Genomic DNA, 19,472 nt, shown 5'->3' with positions numbered 1-19,472 from the left:
TGCTTTTGTATAATGTTATTATTATTAGCAGTATTATTTATTATATCCATATTTATATTTTTTTATAGTTTTATTAAAAACAAGCTTAGATTTGCCCACCTGTCAGGTTTTAGACCATATGGGGCATGGCAGGTGTATTTGGAAATAACTCAGTATTTTGACCACACTTTGTTATTATTGTTCATTTATTCATTTGCTAGAAATTAGAACTGAATTTAGAAATAGTTTTGAAACAAATCTTTGCGCTTAACACACAAAATTAATTCAAAATTAATTAAAAGTGAAAGTGATCCATTATCTCTCATTCTCACGCAGTAGATGCTCTGTTTAACAGTTTTCTGTTAAAAAACTGTCAACTGTTAACTGTTTGCTTGTGAAATGCTCATTTTTTCCACTTAGACTTACTTTGCGTCCTGTAAATAGCGAATGCGCTCTTGGCGCGACGCAGCTGGGTCTTAAAGGGAATGGGAGATGAGACTCTAATTGGTTTATTCTCAAAACACACCTATAACTCATTAAGAAAATAAACTCAACCCTTTTAGCCCATGCGCCTTGGTGCAAGGCAGATTTCCTGTCCTTAAATTAGCAAAAACGCGTCCTGACACGCCCTGAAAGCGTTTGCACCCTGCGTTTTGCGGTCTGCGCATGGACCGTCAAAATAGAGCCCAAAGCCTTTAAATGTCACCTTAAGCTGAATACTGGCATCTTAAAAAAGTATCTAGTCAAATATGTTCTGTCATCATGGCAAAGATTAAAGAAATCAGCTATTAGAAACTCTTTAATAAAACTATTATGTTTAAAAATGTGTTGAAAAAAATATTTCTGTTAAATAAAAATTGGTAAAAGAAATATACAGGAGGACTAATAATTCTGACTCAATTCTCCAACTGTATATAAAATGGGTGAATGACAGACAGAGGCACTGACCGTTCATTGTCTGCGCATCTGTACTGTGTGCTTGAGCACATGGGTAAACAGCGAGCAACACCGGCGATCTGCACCGTCAGGAAGTGATCCGGACACTCGCAGGTGTACCCCTGACCTCCAGCCCGCAGGAGACACAGGTGAGAACAGCCTCCATTATTAAGTGCACAAGGGTTCGTCACTGCAGGGGAAATACAAGACTTTAATTGTCATTGTTTGAAAAACAACAATAGACTTTTTAGCAGCTCACCAGGTTTTGATAGCGCCCTATTAAATTGTTTACTTTTATTGTTAGTTTAATGGTTTATTTCCTTCAAATTGTTTATTTTTTCTGGAATTCAGTTTTTTTTTTAGTAATTAATTTTAATAGTTAAATTATATTTTAGAAATAAAAAAGCCTGCACACCCAATTGAAATCAAGAAACTTACTAAATTTGACTTTTGTTTCTTAGAAATGTTTTACATTGTTTTCAAACTAAACTGAAAACTAAAAGAAAACATGTCATTTTTAATTAAGTTATGGTATGACACTTTTGGTTTATGGATATGACAGCTGTGAAATTACTACTTGTGTGACTTTGGTAAATCAAATAAAAAAGTTTGAAAACACTGACAGACACATTTTTGAGCATTTTTAAAGCACTGTAAAAATTCTTGCTTACACAAAAATTGCAGAAACAGTTTCTCTATTTTGGTGAAAACTCTTTTTTTTCATGGTAACTTTGACGTTTGCATGGAATTGCATAGAGGAATCATATATATATATATATATATATATATATATATATATATATATATATATATATATATAAATATCTATAAACAAATAAATATATATAAACAAAAATCGGGGAAAAAATAAACAGGGGGCTAATAATTCAGGGGTCTAATAATTCTACCTTCAACTATATATTTTTTTAGAATCTTAGAGTTCTTACAAGTATTCTCTATTATTCATACAAAAGTAAATTCAATGTCAATTGCAATCAAACTAAAATTAAAATTATATATTTATAATGCAAATACAAATTTCTTTTTTTCTATTAACCAAATCATTGGTGCAAAATAGTCATAAGTAAAAAGTAAAAATCATTCATTCACAAATCATTCATTAAGTGTGCTAAGTGAAGAAATAACATAATAATAATCATAATTCTATTATTATATATTATAATAACCACTAAAATAAATACACAAATGCATTTACATTTACATTTAGTCATTTAGCAGACGCTTTTATCCAAAGCGACTTACAAATGAGGACAAGGAAGCAAATTACACAACTATAAGAGCAACAATGAATAAGTGCTATAGGCAAGTTTCAGGTCTGTAAAGTCTAAGAAGAAAAGCATTAGTAATTTTTTTTTGGGGTTTTTTTTTTGAGTACAGTTAGTGGTATATCCAGAGAGGAAATTGCAGGTTAGGAAGTGAAGTGGAGACTAAATAGTGGAGTTTTTAGTCGTTTCTTGAAAACGACTTAACGATATTATTATTTGCATTATAATATATAATTATTATAATGCAAATAATAATTAATTAAATATCCTATTACAACTGTATATAAATAACTTATGATATTTAGTTTTTGAAAATGTCTAGTTTGATACTATTAAAATGTATTTACATTAGTGAATAATGCTAAGTAAGTTAAAACTGAATAATTATTTAATTGAAGACATTGAATACAATTCAGGATATCTCTATTACATTTACATGAACATTTACTCATTTAGCAGACACTTTTATCCAAAGCTACCTAAAAGTGAGTACAAAAGAAACACTTTAAATCATCAGAGAGCAGCAGTATATACTGTAAATGCTATGATAAGCATAGTATTTTTTCTTTTATTATGACAAGGCAATGTGGTACAGAATTGATGTATTGCCCAAAGTAAACTCTGAATCCTCTGGCCTGTATCCTCTTACACAGACTCAGGATGTGGCTCCACATCATGTACCCGTAGCTCGTCTTTCTAAAGCAGATAAAGAGTATAAACGTGCTGTCCAGGCCATTACAGCCATGATAAAGAGTTTAGTCTTTCCTGCAGAGCACAGACTGGCGGCATTGTGTCGGCCTGTGTAAATATTGGCAGAGACCCTTAAAGGATTAGTTCACTTACAGAATAAAAATGTCCTGATCATTTACTCACCACATTGCCATCCATGATGTTTTTATTTGTCCTCAGTTTAATAATAATAATGATAATAATAATAATAATAATAATAATAATAATAATAATAATAATAATAATAATAATTATTATTATTATTATTATTATTATTATTATTATTATTATAAAAAATAATAATAATACATAAATAAAATAATAATAATAATAATAATAATAATAATAATAATAATTATTATTATTATTATTATTATTATTATTATTATACTAATAATAACAATAATAATAATATGTTTTTTTATTAAAAATATTTTAAAAATAATAATTTTCATTTTTTTAAAAAGTTTTATTATAAAAATAAATAAGTTTTCAGGGATCTTACACCTTTTTGCATCAAATTTAAGCATTGTTTAAGCACTTTCTAGGTATTTTCAAACTTTTCAGCACATCACAAATGTGGCAAATTACATATTAGCATGTGTATACAGTCAAGCCCAAAATGATTTATACCCCTGGGAAATTCTGACTTCAACTTTTTGTTCAAGTGAAATTGATTTATAAACTAATTCTGAGAGGATCACATGCTTATGATTTACATTTACATTTAGTCATTTAGCACAGCTGGTCCCGCATTAGCTAATCATGATATATATATATATATTATATATAAACAGACTAAGCCAAGTGGGCACTATTGTCTGTCTCCCAGCATCAGTATGTTTCCTTCTCAAAGGGGTTCACCTTACCCAGGGATGTCAAACTCAATTCCTGGAGGGCCGCAGCCCTGCACAGTTCAGTTCCAACCCTAATTAAACACACCTGATCAAACTAATTGAGTCCTTCAGGGTTGTTTGAAACAGGTAAGTGTGTTGGAGCAGGGCTGGAACTAAACTGTGCAGGGCTGCGGCCCTCCAGGAATTAGGTTTGACATCCCTGCCTTAGCCACATCAGCCAGGGGGTTTTTACCTGAGTTCGAGAACTCCCCTGCTGTAGTAGCTAAAGAACAGATAGCTCTTAAGAGATAAAGAGATAACTGCTTACTATGAGCATGTCTATGGTGGCGATTTGGATTAGTCAGTTAACTTAAGTTGCATGTTTTTTGGCAGTGGAAGGAAACCAGGGAACCCGGGGGAAACCCACGTGAGCACGGGGAGAATGTGTAAAATCCGCACAGAAACGTCGGCTGGCTTGGTAAGGACTAGAACCAGTGACATTCTTGCTGTGAGGCAACAGTGCCACCCATCTAGGAAAGTAGGAGAGGTAGTGGTGTAAGGGGGGATTCTTCAAAACGAAGATGGCTGTCATATGGAACTGAGGGTATTTATAGTGGCTTAGGAATCATCTGATTGGTGAATCATAAATTGAATAATGTAGGGGCCGGCTGCAAGCAATCATAAGCACGCGATCCTCTCGAAATTAGTTTATGAGTAAACTTTACTTATTATCTTTTGGGAGAACCCAATGTCAGTTCAGGGCAAAAAAAAAAAACAAAAAAAAAACTTGCTGGTTGAATAAGAGTAACTTAAAGTAATAATTTGCCAGGGGTATGAATAATTTTATACTTGACTGTAAATACATATTTCATTCAATTATTTTACATTTTATTTGTTAGAGTATGGTATAGTATAGTATAGTATAATATAATATAGTATAGTATAGTATAGTATAGTATAGTATGGTACGGTATAGTATAGTATAGTATAGTATGGTAAGGTACGGTATAGTATGGTATAGTACGGTATGGTATATGGTATCGTATAGTATAGTATGGTTTGGTATTGTACAGTATGGTATGGTATGGTATGGTACAGTACGGTACGGTACAGTAGCGTATGGTATGGTAAGGTACGGTTTGGTACGGTATAGTATAGTATAGTACGGTATGGTATAGTATAGTATATTATAGTATAGTATAGTGTAGTATAGTATAGTATAGTATGGTAAGGTACGGTATAGTATGTTATGGTACGGTATGGTATATGGTATCGTATAGTATGGTTTGGTATTGTACAGTATGGTATGGTTTGGTATGGTATGGTATGGTATGGTTTGGTATGGTATGGTATGGTATAGTATGATATGGTATGGTATGGTATGGTACGGTACAGTGTGGTATAGTATGATATGGTATGGTGTGGTATGATATGGCAAGGTACGGTACGGTATAGTCTGGTATAGTATGGTATGGTACAGTATTAGTACGGTATGGTATAGTATAGTATCGTATTGTACAGTATGGTATGGTATGGTATGGTATAGTATGGTATGGTATTGTACAGTATGGTATAGTATGGTATGGTATTGTACAGTATGGTATGGTATGGTATGGTATGGTACGGTATGGTATAGTATGGTATGGTATTGTACAGTATGGTATGGTATGGTACGGTATGGTATAGTATGGTATAGTATTGTACAGTATGGTATAGTATGGTATTGTACAGTATGGTATAGTATGGTATTGTACAGTATGGTATAGTATGGTATGGTATTGTACAGTATGGTATGGTATGGTATTGTACAGTATGGTATGGTATGGTATGGTATGGTATGGTACGGTATGGTATAGTATGGTATGGTATTGTACAGTATGGTATGGTATGGTATGGTATGGTATAGTATTGTACAGTATGGTATAGTATGGTATTGTACAGTATGGTATTGTATGGTATTGTACAGTATGGTATAGTATGGTATTGTACAGTATGGTATAGTATGGTTTTGTACATTATGGTATAGTATGGTATTGTACAGTATGGTATAGTATGGTATTGTACAGTATGGTATGGTATTGTACAGTATGGTATAGTATGGTGTTGTACAGTATGGTATAGTATGGTATTGTACAGTATGGTATAGTATGGTATTGTACAGTATGGTATGGTATTGTACAGTATGGTATAGTATGGTGTTGTACAGTATGGTATAGTATGGTATTGTACAGTATGGTATAGTATGGTATTGTACAGTATGGTATAGTCAGGTATTGTACAGTATGGTATAGTATGGTATGGTATTGTACAGTATGGTATAGTCAGGTATTGTACAGTATGGTATAGTATGGTGTTGTACAGTATGGTATTGTACAGTATGGTTTTGTCTGTGGCTGTTTAAAGGTGAAATGCTTTGAAATGTGCAATTTTTAATTTGATGTTTGACTTAATCTCAACCGAAACATGAAGAGAGGGAGAGACATAGAGTAGCTCCTCCTCCTTCAAAAATCAGCCAATAGCGTTTCATTTTTATCACAGCTCTGCCAGTCAAAGTGGATGTGGATGTCTTAAAGGGGGCGGGGCATTTCAGGCACTAGAGAGCATTTGATTAGTCAAGATTAGATCTGTTCTGGAGCACACTAGCTAATAGCTATCATTCAAACAAACAGACTGAAACTAACATCTAAAATGTTTTTATATTAATTTCACAAGACTTTAACAGCAGTACTGAGGATCTTGTGTCCTGGACTCACCTATAGGCTGACGGTAAGGGTGACATACGTGGATGTCGAAAGGTCGGTGTGTGGTGTTGACCAGCATCTCACGTCCAGAGCCATTGTATTTGTTGCCCTTCTCCACCGTTCGAGTGTTCCAGTCAGTCCAGTAAAGGGTGTCCTCGAAAACTGTGATGGCAAACGGATGAGGCAGAACACCATCATACACAGTGTGTCTGTGACGCCCATCCAGATCTGAGAACCTAAGGACACAGAGAGAGTTTAAAATTTGTTATTATGATTTTATTATGTAAAAATAAAAAGTCTGTAAAAAAATTACCTTGAAAAAAAATCCCTTTAACCATACACAACATAGAAGACTTTTTTATTAACATTTTTTTATTTAGATTTTTGATTTGCAAACACTAAATATTGTTTGATTGAATCAAGAATCCAGAAGATCATTTTCTCCGAAAAATGATTCCTTATTATTTGTATATAATAATATATGACACAATAATTACAATAATAACAATATATCTATATATTCATTCATTTTCTTTTCAGCTTAGTCCCTTTATTAATCTGGGGTTACCACAGCGGAATGAGCCGCCAACTTATCCAGCATATGTTTTATGCAGCGGATGCCCTTACAGCTGCAACCCAGTACTGGGAAACATTTCTAAAACCAACCAACCGACCAACCAACCTACCAACCTATCTACCTACCTACCTACCAACCTACCAACCTACCTACTTACCTATCTACCTACCTACCTTCCTACCTACCTACCTACCAACCAACCAACCAACCAACCAACCAACCTACCTTTCTACCTCCCTATCTACCTACCTACCTTCCTACCTACCTACCTACCTACCTACCAACCAACCAACCAACCAACCAACCAACCAACCTACCTACCTACCTATCTACCTACCTATCTACCTACTTACCTACCTTCCTACCTCCCTATCTACCTATCTACCTTCCTACCTTCCCACCTACCCACCAACCAACCTACCTACCTACCTACCTACCTACCTACCAACCAACCAACCTACCTACCTACCTACCAACCAACCAACCTACCTACCTACCTACCTACCTACCTACCTACCTACCTCCCTATCTACCTACCTACCTTCCTACCTTCCCACCTACCTACCTACCTACCTACCTACCAACCAACCAACCAACCAACCAACCAACCTACCTACCTACCTACCTACCTACCTATCTATCTATCTACCTACCTACCTACCTACCTACCTACCTACCAACCAACCAATCAACCAACCGTCTGTCACTATAGTGATAATAAAAACTTTAAAAACATGCAACTCAATTAATAAATATAAACTTAACATACATCTTTAAATATAAATATCATACAAAATATAAATGTATTAAATTACATTTCTTCACCATTAATTGAGATAGGACAGTAGAGGGGACAGAAAGGAAAGTATTGGGAGCAGAGAGAGGGGAAGGGTCAGCAAAGGACCTCAAGCCGAGAATCAGGTCACTGAGCACCATGGTTCTATATGTCGACACACTTAACCACTAGGTTATTGGCGCTGAAATGTATTACATTCTTATCAATTTTCTCTATAATTCATACAAAAATTTACATTAATATCATAATCAAAACTTTAAGGTTTAGATAATGTTTCATGTTTTAAAATGATCAAAAAGACAACTTGAAGAGACAAATGCAAATCAACAACCAAGTCATTGTCAGATTCAATGTAATCAATGTAAATAAATTGAATTTAACTAAATCACCCAGAATATAAACCTGAGCGAGTCTTACTCAATGTAGTTGAGATGAGCATCAGACCAGTAGAGTTTGTCGTTGGTGTAGTCGATAGTCAGACCATTTGGCCACTCGATCTTGGTAGTGATGATGGCAGACTTGTTATTTCCATCCATTCCAACACGACCAATGAACGCTCTTTCTCCCCAGTCAGTCCAGTACACATACCTGCACAAAGAGGACATAAGATGTACAGTACATTACATTAGACATGAAAACAGATAAGCTGAAATTACATTGGCAAGCCCATAACCTAAAACAGTATTAAAAAAAATTAAAACAAGTATTAATGATCATATCACTTACTAAACAATCGCTACTAAAAGCAGGGCTCCCACTCTTTCATGAACAGGACTCTCAAGCACTTTTTAAAGCACCTTTCATTTTAGATAAAGCACATTTGTAATTTATATCCCAGCATACAGTACGTAGTGTTATGAAAGTCCTTACTGTACTTAAGAATTCATTCATTCATTCATTTTCCTTCAGCTTAGTCGCTTTTTTATTAGGCACAACTATTCCGGCACATGTTTTACAAAGCCCTTTCGGCTGCAATCCAGCACTGGGAAACACCCATACACTCTCATTTACACACACTCATACACTAAGGTTAGTTTAATTTATTAAATTCACATAAAGCGCATGTGTTTGGACTGTGGGGAAAAGCGGAGCACCCAGAGAAAACCCATGCCAACATGGGGAGAACATGTAAACTCCACACAGAACCACCAACCGGCCCAGCCAGGATCTCAGAGAATCACCGATCATGCAACCAAAACATGCCGCGTGAAATGTGTTCTGATTAAAAATAACATCAGAGATCAGCTACAGCCAATGAGAGAGCTGCATCCACTAGTGTGGGTATCTGCAGGCCAGCAGGAGGTTTGGAAGAAGTTAAAAGCGCTCATTTTCAGTTTATTTGGACCCTAAAAATGGAGGAAAACGTAGTGGAAATTTGGCAGGAGCACCCGAGTCTGTTTGACATGTCATCTAAACAATACCACAACCGGGTTGAAATAGAATAAAATTTGAGGAGAAATCGCTAATTCCCTTCAAAGCCCAGGTGAGCAAAAATAAGTAAATTTTCTACCCCACTAAAGGCTTCTTTCTCATTATGAGGTTAATAACAAAAAATACACCACATGACTTTGACACGTTGTTTCCATGTCACTTCTCACGTGTGAGACGTAGTTTGGACAAAGTCGTTGGCAATTCTTCCAATTGTAAAGTCAAGCAGTGTAAAAACATCTGTGACACGACTACTTTGAAATAGGCATAAGGTAAGGAAATCTGGATACTTATGTGCGTTTGGATTTGTCTGATAGAAAATCATACGATAGCTAATGTGGGCTAATCATAAGCATGTAATCCTCTCCAAATTAGTTTATAAATAAACTTCACTTAATATTTACGTTAATAATGTCAGAGTAATTAAAAAAAGTGCAATTTTAAACTTTGTTGAATTTGTTGAATTCAATACTGGTTATATTCGAATGCAGAAAATTCTGAAATATTGATATGTCAGTGTTTCCCCTTTCATTATAACAGGGGGGCGCCCCGCCCTCCCAACGGCTTTCCTCGCCCCCCTTGAGGTCAAGTTAATTTTATTTTCTTATAGAGCCAGATCACAACTTTTAAACAGCTAAATAGCCGTATGTAATATCTTATTTATACAACGGCATGAAGGGCTCGAAATTGTGACCATTTTGGTCACACAAGCGCCCAAAATGTAATCTATACGCCCTTATAATATATTTAGGAGCATTTGTGCGCATGCATATAATGGTTGTAGTGCTACCTGTTGATTTTTTTTTTCTAAAAACCTGCTAAATCGGTCTTCCCTGCTGCTATATTGGTTCGTATTAGCTGTCAATCACTCAAGGCTTTAGGCTGTCAGATGACGAAGTTTCTGTGACCGCGGGTAATGCAAACGGCTGAAATTTGAGGAAGACGCGATGAAAAGTACACAGGTTTGCAAACCCACCCAAAGTTACAAATAATGGCGCTGATGAGAATGATCATGCTGTGAATGTTGATCCGCCAGCCGAGATCAATCGAGTGTTTTCGGAGAAAGTGCTAAAAGACTCAGTGGATCAGCTGTTTTAATGGCTCGAATCTCGATGCGTTGCATTCACTGCCTGTTCAGCGCAAATGGCCGCTAAATGTAGAATTTAACACAGTACATCATCGCCAAAGAAGCTCGCCAATAAGTTTAAAGTGAAACTGTGGCTCATGTCAAGGAATGCTCTGCCTGCTTAAATATTGGGTCAGATTACTCGCCTGCTTTTTTCCACAAACACAGAAAAATGTAAATCAGAGCATAATGAGACTGAGCATTTACAATGACACAAACCCAAACCAAAACTTTTAAAGTGTGGCAGAAGTGAGACTTCCTTTCTTTTGCTCGTTCTTTCCTGACATGCATATTATTTTGCTATTTTATTACAGATGACTGCTTTGCAGCTTTCAGCATTGAAATGAAAAATGTATTATATTTTTATATTTGTTATATATTATATTTGTTTTGTAGCAGAAATATTATTTGTTTAATGCAATGCTTCATTTTTGTTGAATGCAAACCATAGATTTATTTTTCATAATGTAACAGTATGACTTTATATAGCAGATAACTCACATTTAAGCACATTTAATTCAGAATGATCATAAGAAATGTAAATCATTGTTAGTATTATTGTCATCATCATTATTTTTAAATTATTAGACTTTCATTTTGGAATTTTAGCGCAAATATCAATAAGTTATTACAGTCTGGTTATTGTTGTCAAATACAATAAATTCATTATTATACAATGCAGTGGTGCTCATTCATTTTTGGTTGGTGCTCCTAAATTTTTTAAGTGCTACCAAGTAAAATAGCTAATTTTGAGCCCTGTACAGCTCTGTCTCACGCTGTCACTCTGCCCAAATAAAATGTAAATTACGTAAAATGTTCTGTCTAATATGTAGACAGCATAAACAGGCAGTTGCGAGAGGAAACCAAACACGACCATTTTAAGAGTCTCCTTGCTAGTCCTACCGAAAGGACCAAATTGAATCAATTAAATGCATCAATAGCGCCACCATATTTGTACAGTGCTCCCAGGACAAATGTCATTCAACCGCACTAGACAAGACAGTGTTATTATGTAAAGAAGCGGAACTTTAGCGCTGTCTACGTGTGTAGTAATGAGCAAACAAAGAAAATGAAGCACAAAAGCAGAACATTTCATAGGTAAGATTTAGTTTTTTACGTTTTTGTATGTTTTCAACTTATCTGCTAAACAGGTCATGTTATTGATGATAATACAGTCACTTACTGCATTCACCATAAGGCGAAGTAGCACTAACTCGCACTAAACACTCGGCTTATGCTAGTTTTGTTAAATAAAATCAGCAAACAATGCAAAAGAAATATGACAATGAGATGCTGCGGTGCCAGAAACTTGTATTATTGTCGGCTAGTGAAAGAGTCGTTCTTAACGGAGATTCATTCACAAATGAACCGCTCTCTCCATCAGTATGAGAAGTGAAAGCAGGAGAGGAGATGTGTTTCAGGACATGATTAGATCAAACTTAACAGGGAGGGTGGATAGTACATTTCCATACACACAAACACAAGCTTTTTTATCAGGAATGCCTGTGCGATCACTGATCCATCAATGTAGAAAAGTGATGTAAAATTATAAGTTGCGTAATTTAAAAAAAACAATGTGCATACTGACCTCCGGGAAAACTCCTGATCATAGATATATGTGTAATTCTCTGGCTCTGGATGGCCACAGTCCTACACTGCAACTTGGTCCTGCATTCATTTCAAAGGAGCGCTACCCTGTACTAAAATGGCGGCTCTATTGACGTATTCCTTCAAATAGACAACAACAGGTACTTTCCAGGCCCTATGTCTGAAACTTAAATACCTTCAAGATGCGTGGGAGCGCTGTAAAACATTGCACATGCCCACCAATCTTTCAGTTTCCCCCCACAGATAAACTCACCCAAATTTGGGATGCAGCACGACGGCTCTGGGATTTTGGAAGCAGTATGTGTGATTATCATCGACGCAGTGTTCAGCTAACTTCCTCACGAAGCGTCCGTCCAGCTCTGACACTTTCAGACAATCCAGAAAACTGTCCACCCAATAAAGCTTCCTCCCAATCCAGTCGACCGCCAGCCCTTCACCATGCAGAACCCCATTGACCACCGCCTCCCGGCCTGTCCCGTTAAAAAACATCCGCTCCAGCACTCTGCGGCTCACATCGATCCAATACAAGCGTTTATCCACGCGGTCGAAATCCAGAGCCACCACGCTACTCAGACCCTGCAGGATGAGCGAATAGGCCTCTCCGTCCGTGGACAGATTGCGCAGGTAGTAGCGGTTGCTAAAGATTAAATACGGGTGGATGTTGCTGTTTTGTCTGCAGCTGTGACCATCTGGTTCACGGAGGAATCCCGGAGCACATTTGCAGACGTATGAGCCCAGGGTGTTTTCGCAGACCTGACTGCAGACGCTGGGTGTGACAGAGCACTCGTCGATGTCGTCGCAGGTTTTGTTGTCAGACATGAGGCGGTAGCCGGGCCGACAGGTGCAGATGAAACTGGTCAGTGTGTCGGTGCAGTTGTGGTCACAGTGGTGCATTGATGGGTCTGTGCATTCGTTGATGCCTGCGATGACATGAGAGAAAAAATACATACAGTACAGTGAGTTCTGGGGATTTTTGTGTGGCTGTCATGCAATGTCCACTACAACACAGTACAGTTCACTACTATGTTTGCTAAGAATGCTTTTATGTAAAAATCAATATATTAATGAAAATCCAATAGGAATAAAAATAAAAAAATAAAAAAAGTCTCTTATGTTTAATGCATTCATTCATAAATTAAGAATTGGTTATTTTGTTCAAATAAGTATTTTTTTTGCTCAAAATGCATTTATACATAAATAAAAACAAGTCTTTTGTGCAATGCATTTATTTAAAAAAACAAATTGGTCACTTTTGCTCAACGCATTTATTTATACATTTAAAATAAGCCTCTTTTTTGTATTTAAAAGTCTATTTTGCTTATTGTATTCATTTAAAAATAAAAATAAATATTTTTTTGTTCAAAATAAAATCATTTTAAAAATAAAAAGAAGTCTGTTTTGCTCACTGTATTCATTTAAAAATATAAATTAATATTTTTGCTCAAAATAGAATCATAAAAAAATTAAATAAGTGTATTTTGATTATTGTATTTATTTAAAATAAAAATTATTCTTTTTTGCTCAAAGTACAATTATTGAAATATAAAATAAGTCTATTTTACACAATGCATTGTAAACAAAAAAATAATAATTATATATATATATATATATATATATATATATATATATATATATATATATATATATATATATATATATATATATTAATATTTCAATTATTGTATTGTAAGCAAAAAAATATTTTTATTTTTAAAAATAAAAATACAATTTTTTCACACATTGTATTTATTAAAACAATAACAAGTCTTAATTAGTTTTTTTGTTTTTTGCTCACAATGCAATCATTTTAAAAAAATAGGTCTATTTTACTTAATGTTTTTTTCAAGTCTTGTTTTGCTAAATTCATTCTTTTAAAAAAAATGTTTGTTTGTTTTTTCCTCATAATGCATTTAATCATTTATTTTAAAAATAGATTTTAAAACTGTTATATGGTGAAATTTGGTTACAATTTAAAAAAAACTTTTTTCTAATTTAATGTAGTTTAAAATATGTTTTACTGTTGCAAGCTGAATTTTCAGCATCATTTACATCCAGCCTTTAATGTCACATGATCCTCAGAAATTATTATAATCTGGTTGTTAAGTTCTGACGTATGAAATACTATTTTCAGGTCTGAGCCGCAACTTATTTGATTTGAGAAAATATTCGTTTATGACCCCCTTTTTAGTCCTATCTCACATTAAAGTGAATTTTATATGACATCATGGTGGAACAGTACATGTCTTTGTTTTGTAAAACAATGAAAATCTGTGGTTTAAAACAAATAAAAAATCACTGGAAAACAACAATGTTGTTGTTTAATGCAACCAAATAAACACTAAATTTGAAAACAAACAAAAAATGAAACAATTTCAGCTACTTAATTGATTTGAGGTTCTAAACTTGAAAATTTGCATGTTATTAAGTACATAACACTGGATTTGTTTTGAATTTTAATTTTAAAAACTAGCTGAAACAACTTAATTTTTTTGAGCACTCGACTTAAAAATTGAGTTTTTAAGAACAAAAGCATTGTAAAAGTGCCTCTGATTGAAGAGGAAAAGGTCATTTGGCTAACACAATAAAGTTTGTTGTCTATCCTTCATTTTGTTAGATGCTGTTGTAACTTGAATATATTGTTGCAAACTGCAGGGTGCGAATTACAGGGGGGTTTGGGAGGCGACTGACCCCCAATTAATGCTTGATCTCCACCGAAGGACATCAAAACATGATATATGGGGGGGTCAGACCTTTATTATTTAAGAAATAGCTTTCTCTGATCTCTGATCTGTATCTTAAATATTAATAATAAAAACTGTATTATATAAATATACATTTGATCCCCCCTATAACGGCCTATACCATTGTGAATGCTTAATGTGCCAATCAATGCTAGGAAAAATCTAATTCAACAGTCTGAAACTGGCAGTTCTAGAGCACCAATAGACATCTTTAGTATTCACAAAACTTTCTTGTAAAATAGATGTTTATATCTGCATGTAGCCTAAAAAAATTAGACACATAAATTGTATAACTTGACCAACAGTAACCTCTAAAATTGTTACTAAATATCTCTCAAAACACTGAAAACGTTTAAATTTGAATAATAAATTAGATGTAATTTAAATACATTGGTAAATTTTACTAAAGCATTCCCAAACTACTGCCGAAAAAAGTTGACCCCCCATCCTTAATGTATAAAAGCACATTGACCACACCCCTTTTACAGTTAGTTTGCTCTGAGAGAATGATTCGCAAAAGAAGCCCCGCCTCCAACTCAATACTCCACTTCAGTTGGAAGGACATCAACATACTGAAACAAAAGTCTCAGCAACTGGTTGAAAGAGACTTTAAGAAGCAGGGATGACAAAATAACAGATGCTGTAGTTCTCACCGCAGCCCTTCTCGTCGCTGTTGTCGCTGCAGTCGTCATTTCTGTCACACACTTGGCTCTGTGGCAGACAGTTGCCGTTGTCGCAGCGGAAGTGTCCGGATGGGCAGGTGGGCGCAGGCATCCTGCACAGGTGGTCCAGCTCATCAGACTCGTCCCCGCAGTCGTTATCTCCATCACAGAGGAAATCCCTGGAGATGCAGCGGCCGTTCTGACAGGTGAACTGATGCTGCTGACACGGCTGATACGTGCAGCCCTGCTCATCACTGCTGTCTCCACAGTCATTACGCCGATCACACCTAAAGCAGCAGGGCATTATGGGAGAAATGATGATTATTAGCGGAAAACTGTAAAAAAGTGATAAGTTACTTTACTTAAAAATAGTGAGTAAACCCGTTGCCTTAAAACCAACAAGTTGGTTTTGCTAGTTTTGCTAACATAACTTTTATAATTATGCCCATAGTTTGTTTACTAAATAATTACAAGGCAACATTCATTCATTCATTTTCTTGTCAGCCTAGTCCCTTTATTAATCCGGGGTCGCCACAGCGGAATGAACTGCTAACTTATCCGGCACATTTTTACGCAGCAGATGCCCTTCCAGCCGCAACCAATCTCTGGGAAACATCCACACACACATTCACACACACTTATACACTACGGACAATTTAGCCTGCCCAATTCACCTGTACCGCATGTCTTTGGATTGTGGGGGAAACCGGAACACCCAGAGGAAACCCACACGAATGCAGGGAGAACATGCAAACTCCACACAGAAACGCCAACTGAGCTGAGGATCGAACCAGCAACCCAGCGACTTTCTTGCTGTGAGGCGACAGCACTACCTACTGCGCCACTGCGTTGTATAAGGCAACATGTATACTCTATTGTATAAGTGAAGTCAACTAATCCAACTAATACGAAAGTATATTTAAAAATATTACAATTCAAATAAAAATAGATATATTTTCTGTTGATAATTACTACTACTACCACATCTACAGATAGTAGCTGTAATGATAATAGGGATAATAATTCACATTGTATGTTGTATGTTTTTATGGCTATGTAGTCATTATGTTCTCATAAAAATACACAAAACAATATTTGCAAATAATTTGTGCATTTCAATTAAATGACAATTTAAGCATAAAAAGATGTATCATTCATTAAAACAATATTTAAAGAATAAGAATATTTGCTGAGCTCATCCTACAGCATAATACTGAGCCTAAGTAAGTCTCTTCTGCTCAAAGAATTTCGTTAAAAAATAAGTATTTTAAATATGTTTTTAATGTTTATTGTTTATTTTTTATTTCATTGTATTATCTTTCATATTTTATAGTTTTTTATTGCTTTAATAAATGCATTAGGCAGAAGAGGATAAAAAATAAGCCTCTTCTATAAATGCATTTATTAAAACAAAAAAAACAAGTCTCTTGCTCAATTTATTTATGCAAAGAAATAGAAATATGCCATTTCTGCTCAATGCATTTATTTAAACAATGAAAAGTCTTTTTTGCTCAATTTATTTATTTTTAAAAGTCTCTTTTGTTCAATGCAATAATTAAAACAATAAAAATAAGTCTCTTCTGCTTAATTTATGTAAAAAAATTTTTTTTTTGCTCAATGCATTTATTAAAACAATAAAAATAAATCTCCTTTGCTCAATCTATTTATTTAAAAAATATATCTAAGTCTATTTTGTTCAAAGCATTTATTAAAGCAATAAAAATATGTCTCTTTTGCTCAATTTATGTAAAAAATAAAAATACGTATTTTTTTGCTCAATGCATTTATAAAAAAAACCTAACAAGTCTATTACTCAATTCATTTATTATTATTATTTTTAAAGTCTCTTTTGCTCAATGCATTTATTAAAACAATAAAAATATATCTCTTTTGCTCAATTTATTTATAAAAAAAATTAAATAAGTCTCTTTTGCTCAGTGCATATATTAAAACAATAAAATATGTATTTTTTGCTCACTTTATGTAAAAATACAAATAACTCTTTTTTGTACAATGCATTCATTAACACAAATTTTAAAAGGAATATTTTGCTAAATTTATTTATGTAAAAATTAAAAACAAGTCTTATTTGCCCAATGCATCAAAAAAAATTAGTAAAATACGTCTTTTTTGCTCAATTTACTACTGCAAAAAATAAGTCTTTTTGTTCAATGCTTTTACTAAACCAATAACAAAGTCTCTTTTGCTCAATTTATTTATTAAAAAATTAAAATGTCTTTTTTACTCAATGCATTTATTAAAAACTACAAAAATTTGTCTCTTTTGCTCAATGTATTTATTAAAAAAATTAAATAAGTCTCTTTTGCTCAGTACATTTATTAAAACAATAAAAATAAGTCTCTTCTGCTAAATTTATTTATGTAAAAAAATACAAATATTTTTTTTTTTTTGCTCAATGCATTCATAAAAACAATTTTGAAAGGAATATTTTACTCAATTTATATATGTAAAAAATAAAAGTTTTTTTATCCAATGCATTTATTAAAACAATAAAAATATGCCTCTTTTGCTCAAGTTACTGATGTAAAAAAATATTTATTTTTTGCTCAATTTATGTAAAAACAAAAAGTAAAAATAAGTAATTTTAGCTCAGTGCATTTATTTAGAAAAATAATTGAGGTTGTCATCTCATTCAATGCATCTGCGTATATTATATTATATTATTTATTTATTTATTTATTTATTTATTTATTTATTGTTAGCTCTGAATGGCTCTCTGACCTGTATGAGCTGCGGATGCAGAGGCCGTTGTTGCAGGTGAACTCATTGGTGGAGCAGGACCTGCGGGTGCAGTTCTGGTGCTCATCGAAGGCGTCTGAACAGTCAGCATCTCCGTCACACACCCAGTCCCGCGGGATACACTTCCTCTGAGGAGGCCTGTTATTCACACAGGTGAACTCCTGAGCTGAGCACGTGCGGTTCGCTGAACAGTGGACACAAAAACATCAGGCCGGAGTTATAAATCACACATTTCTTTACCACATTCATGATCAAATCAGTGTAAAATAACTGCATGGCTGTGAGCTTTGTAGTAAGCCTTATGAGAGGCCTCCCAAGGCAGCATTATAAGAAATCATAAGCCTGCTAGGAATCATAAATAGCGTTAGAAAAGATATGCTGTTGTTTTGTAGGATACTTTGTTTTGAATCCTTGATCCCTTTGTTTTGATTACGCTATTTTACGTCACAGGTAGACTACTGCAATTCACTTTCCTGTTGCATTTCAAAATTACAAATTTCTCGCCTTCAGTTGATCCAAAATGCTGCTGCTAGATTCATTTGCAATAGCAGGAAAAATTACCCCTTTTTTAAGGGGTCTCGGCTTACTGTTGCAGACTAATTTGTGGACCGTACAGTTTCTCAAAGCTGTCAATCAATAAACAAACCGCCCTAGTGGAGATTTTAGAGAGAAAAGAGGCCTCAAGTGAGTTGGGCACAATCACTACTGACCACAGTTGTGTCTCTGGTCCTCGTCGCTCATGTCTCCGCAGTCGTTGTCTCCATCACAGATCCAGGAGGAGGCGATGCAGCGTCCGTCATCGCAGCGAAACTGCTCAGAGTTGCAGGTCCTCACCAGAGAGGCTGTGGAGAACACAAACAGTGAGTCAAGCAGCAGAACAAGAGCCAGCCGCTGCAGGGCCATGTCTCACAGCTCACACAAACACAAACACCCACACACACACATTTAAACTGCATCATCAGTGCGGGAACTCTGGGAGAAGAGCGGCATTCCTGTCTGTAGCGTTCTGACTGAACAAAAGACACCGAGGGGTGCTGTGATTAACGGGACAAAGGAGAGAGGATGGGGAGTGTGTGTGTGTGTGTGTGTGTGTGTGTGTGTGTGTGTGTGTGAGACAAGGATGATGGAGGAGTATTTGTGTGTGTGAATGACAGTGAGAGAGAGAGAGAGAGAGAAAGAGAGAAAGAGAGAGAGAAAGAAAGAGAGAGAGGTGTGAGAGAGAAAAAATTTAAGAATGGAGCACTGTGTTTGTGTGTGTGTGTGTGTG

At 34.9% G+C, this 19,472-nt stretch overlaps 1 protein-coding gene across 8 annotated transcripts in view; it reads right to left on the bottom strand.

Annotated features, from left to right (window-relative positions):
• The window catches only part of lrp2a (low density lipoprotein receptor-related protein 2a), a 273,263-nt gene that overhangs the window by 68,798 nt on the left and 184,993 nt on the right, over nucleotides 1-19,472 (bottom strand). For all 8 annotated transcript variants that reach the window (NM_001194987.2, XM_068223457.2, XM_068223459.2 and 5 more), the window contains 7 exon segments: nucleotides 928-1,105; nucleotides 6,520-6,743; nucleotides 8,298-8,468; nucleotides 12,296-12,962; nucleotides 15,437-15,732; nucleotides 18,188-18,389; nucleotides 18,916-19,047. In NM_001194987.2, coding sequence (NP_001181916.2) covers nucleotides 928-1,105; nucleotides 6,520-6,743; nucleotides 8,298-8,468; nucleotides 12,296-12,962; nucleotides 15,437-15,732; nucleotides 18,188-18,389; nucleotides 18,916-19,047 — 1,870 coding nt within the window.

This window comes from Danio rerio, chromosome 9 (genome assembly GCF_049306965.1).
Source record: "Danio rerio strain Tuebingen ecotype United States chromosome 9, GRCz12tu, whole genome shotgun sequence".
NCBI lineage: Eukaryota > Metazoa > Chordata > Actinopteri > Cypriniformes > Danionidae > Danio > Danio rerio.
This window is presented reverse-complemented; position numbering and strand designations above follow the sequence as displayed.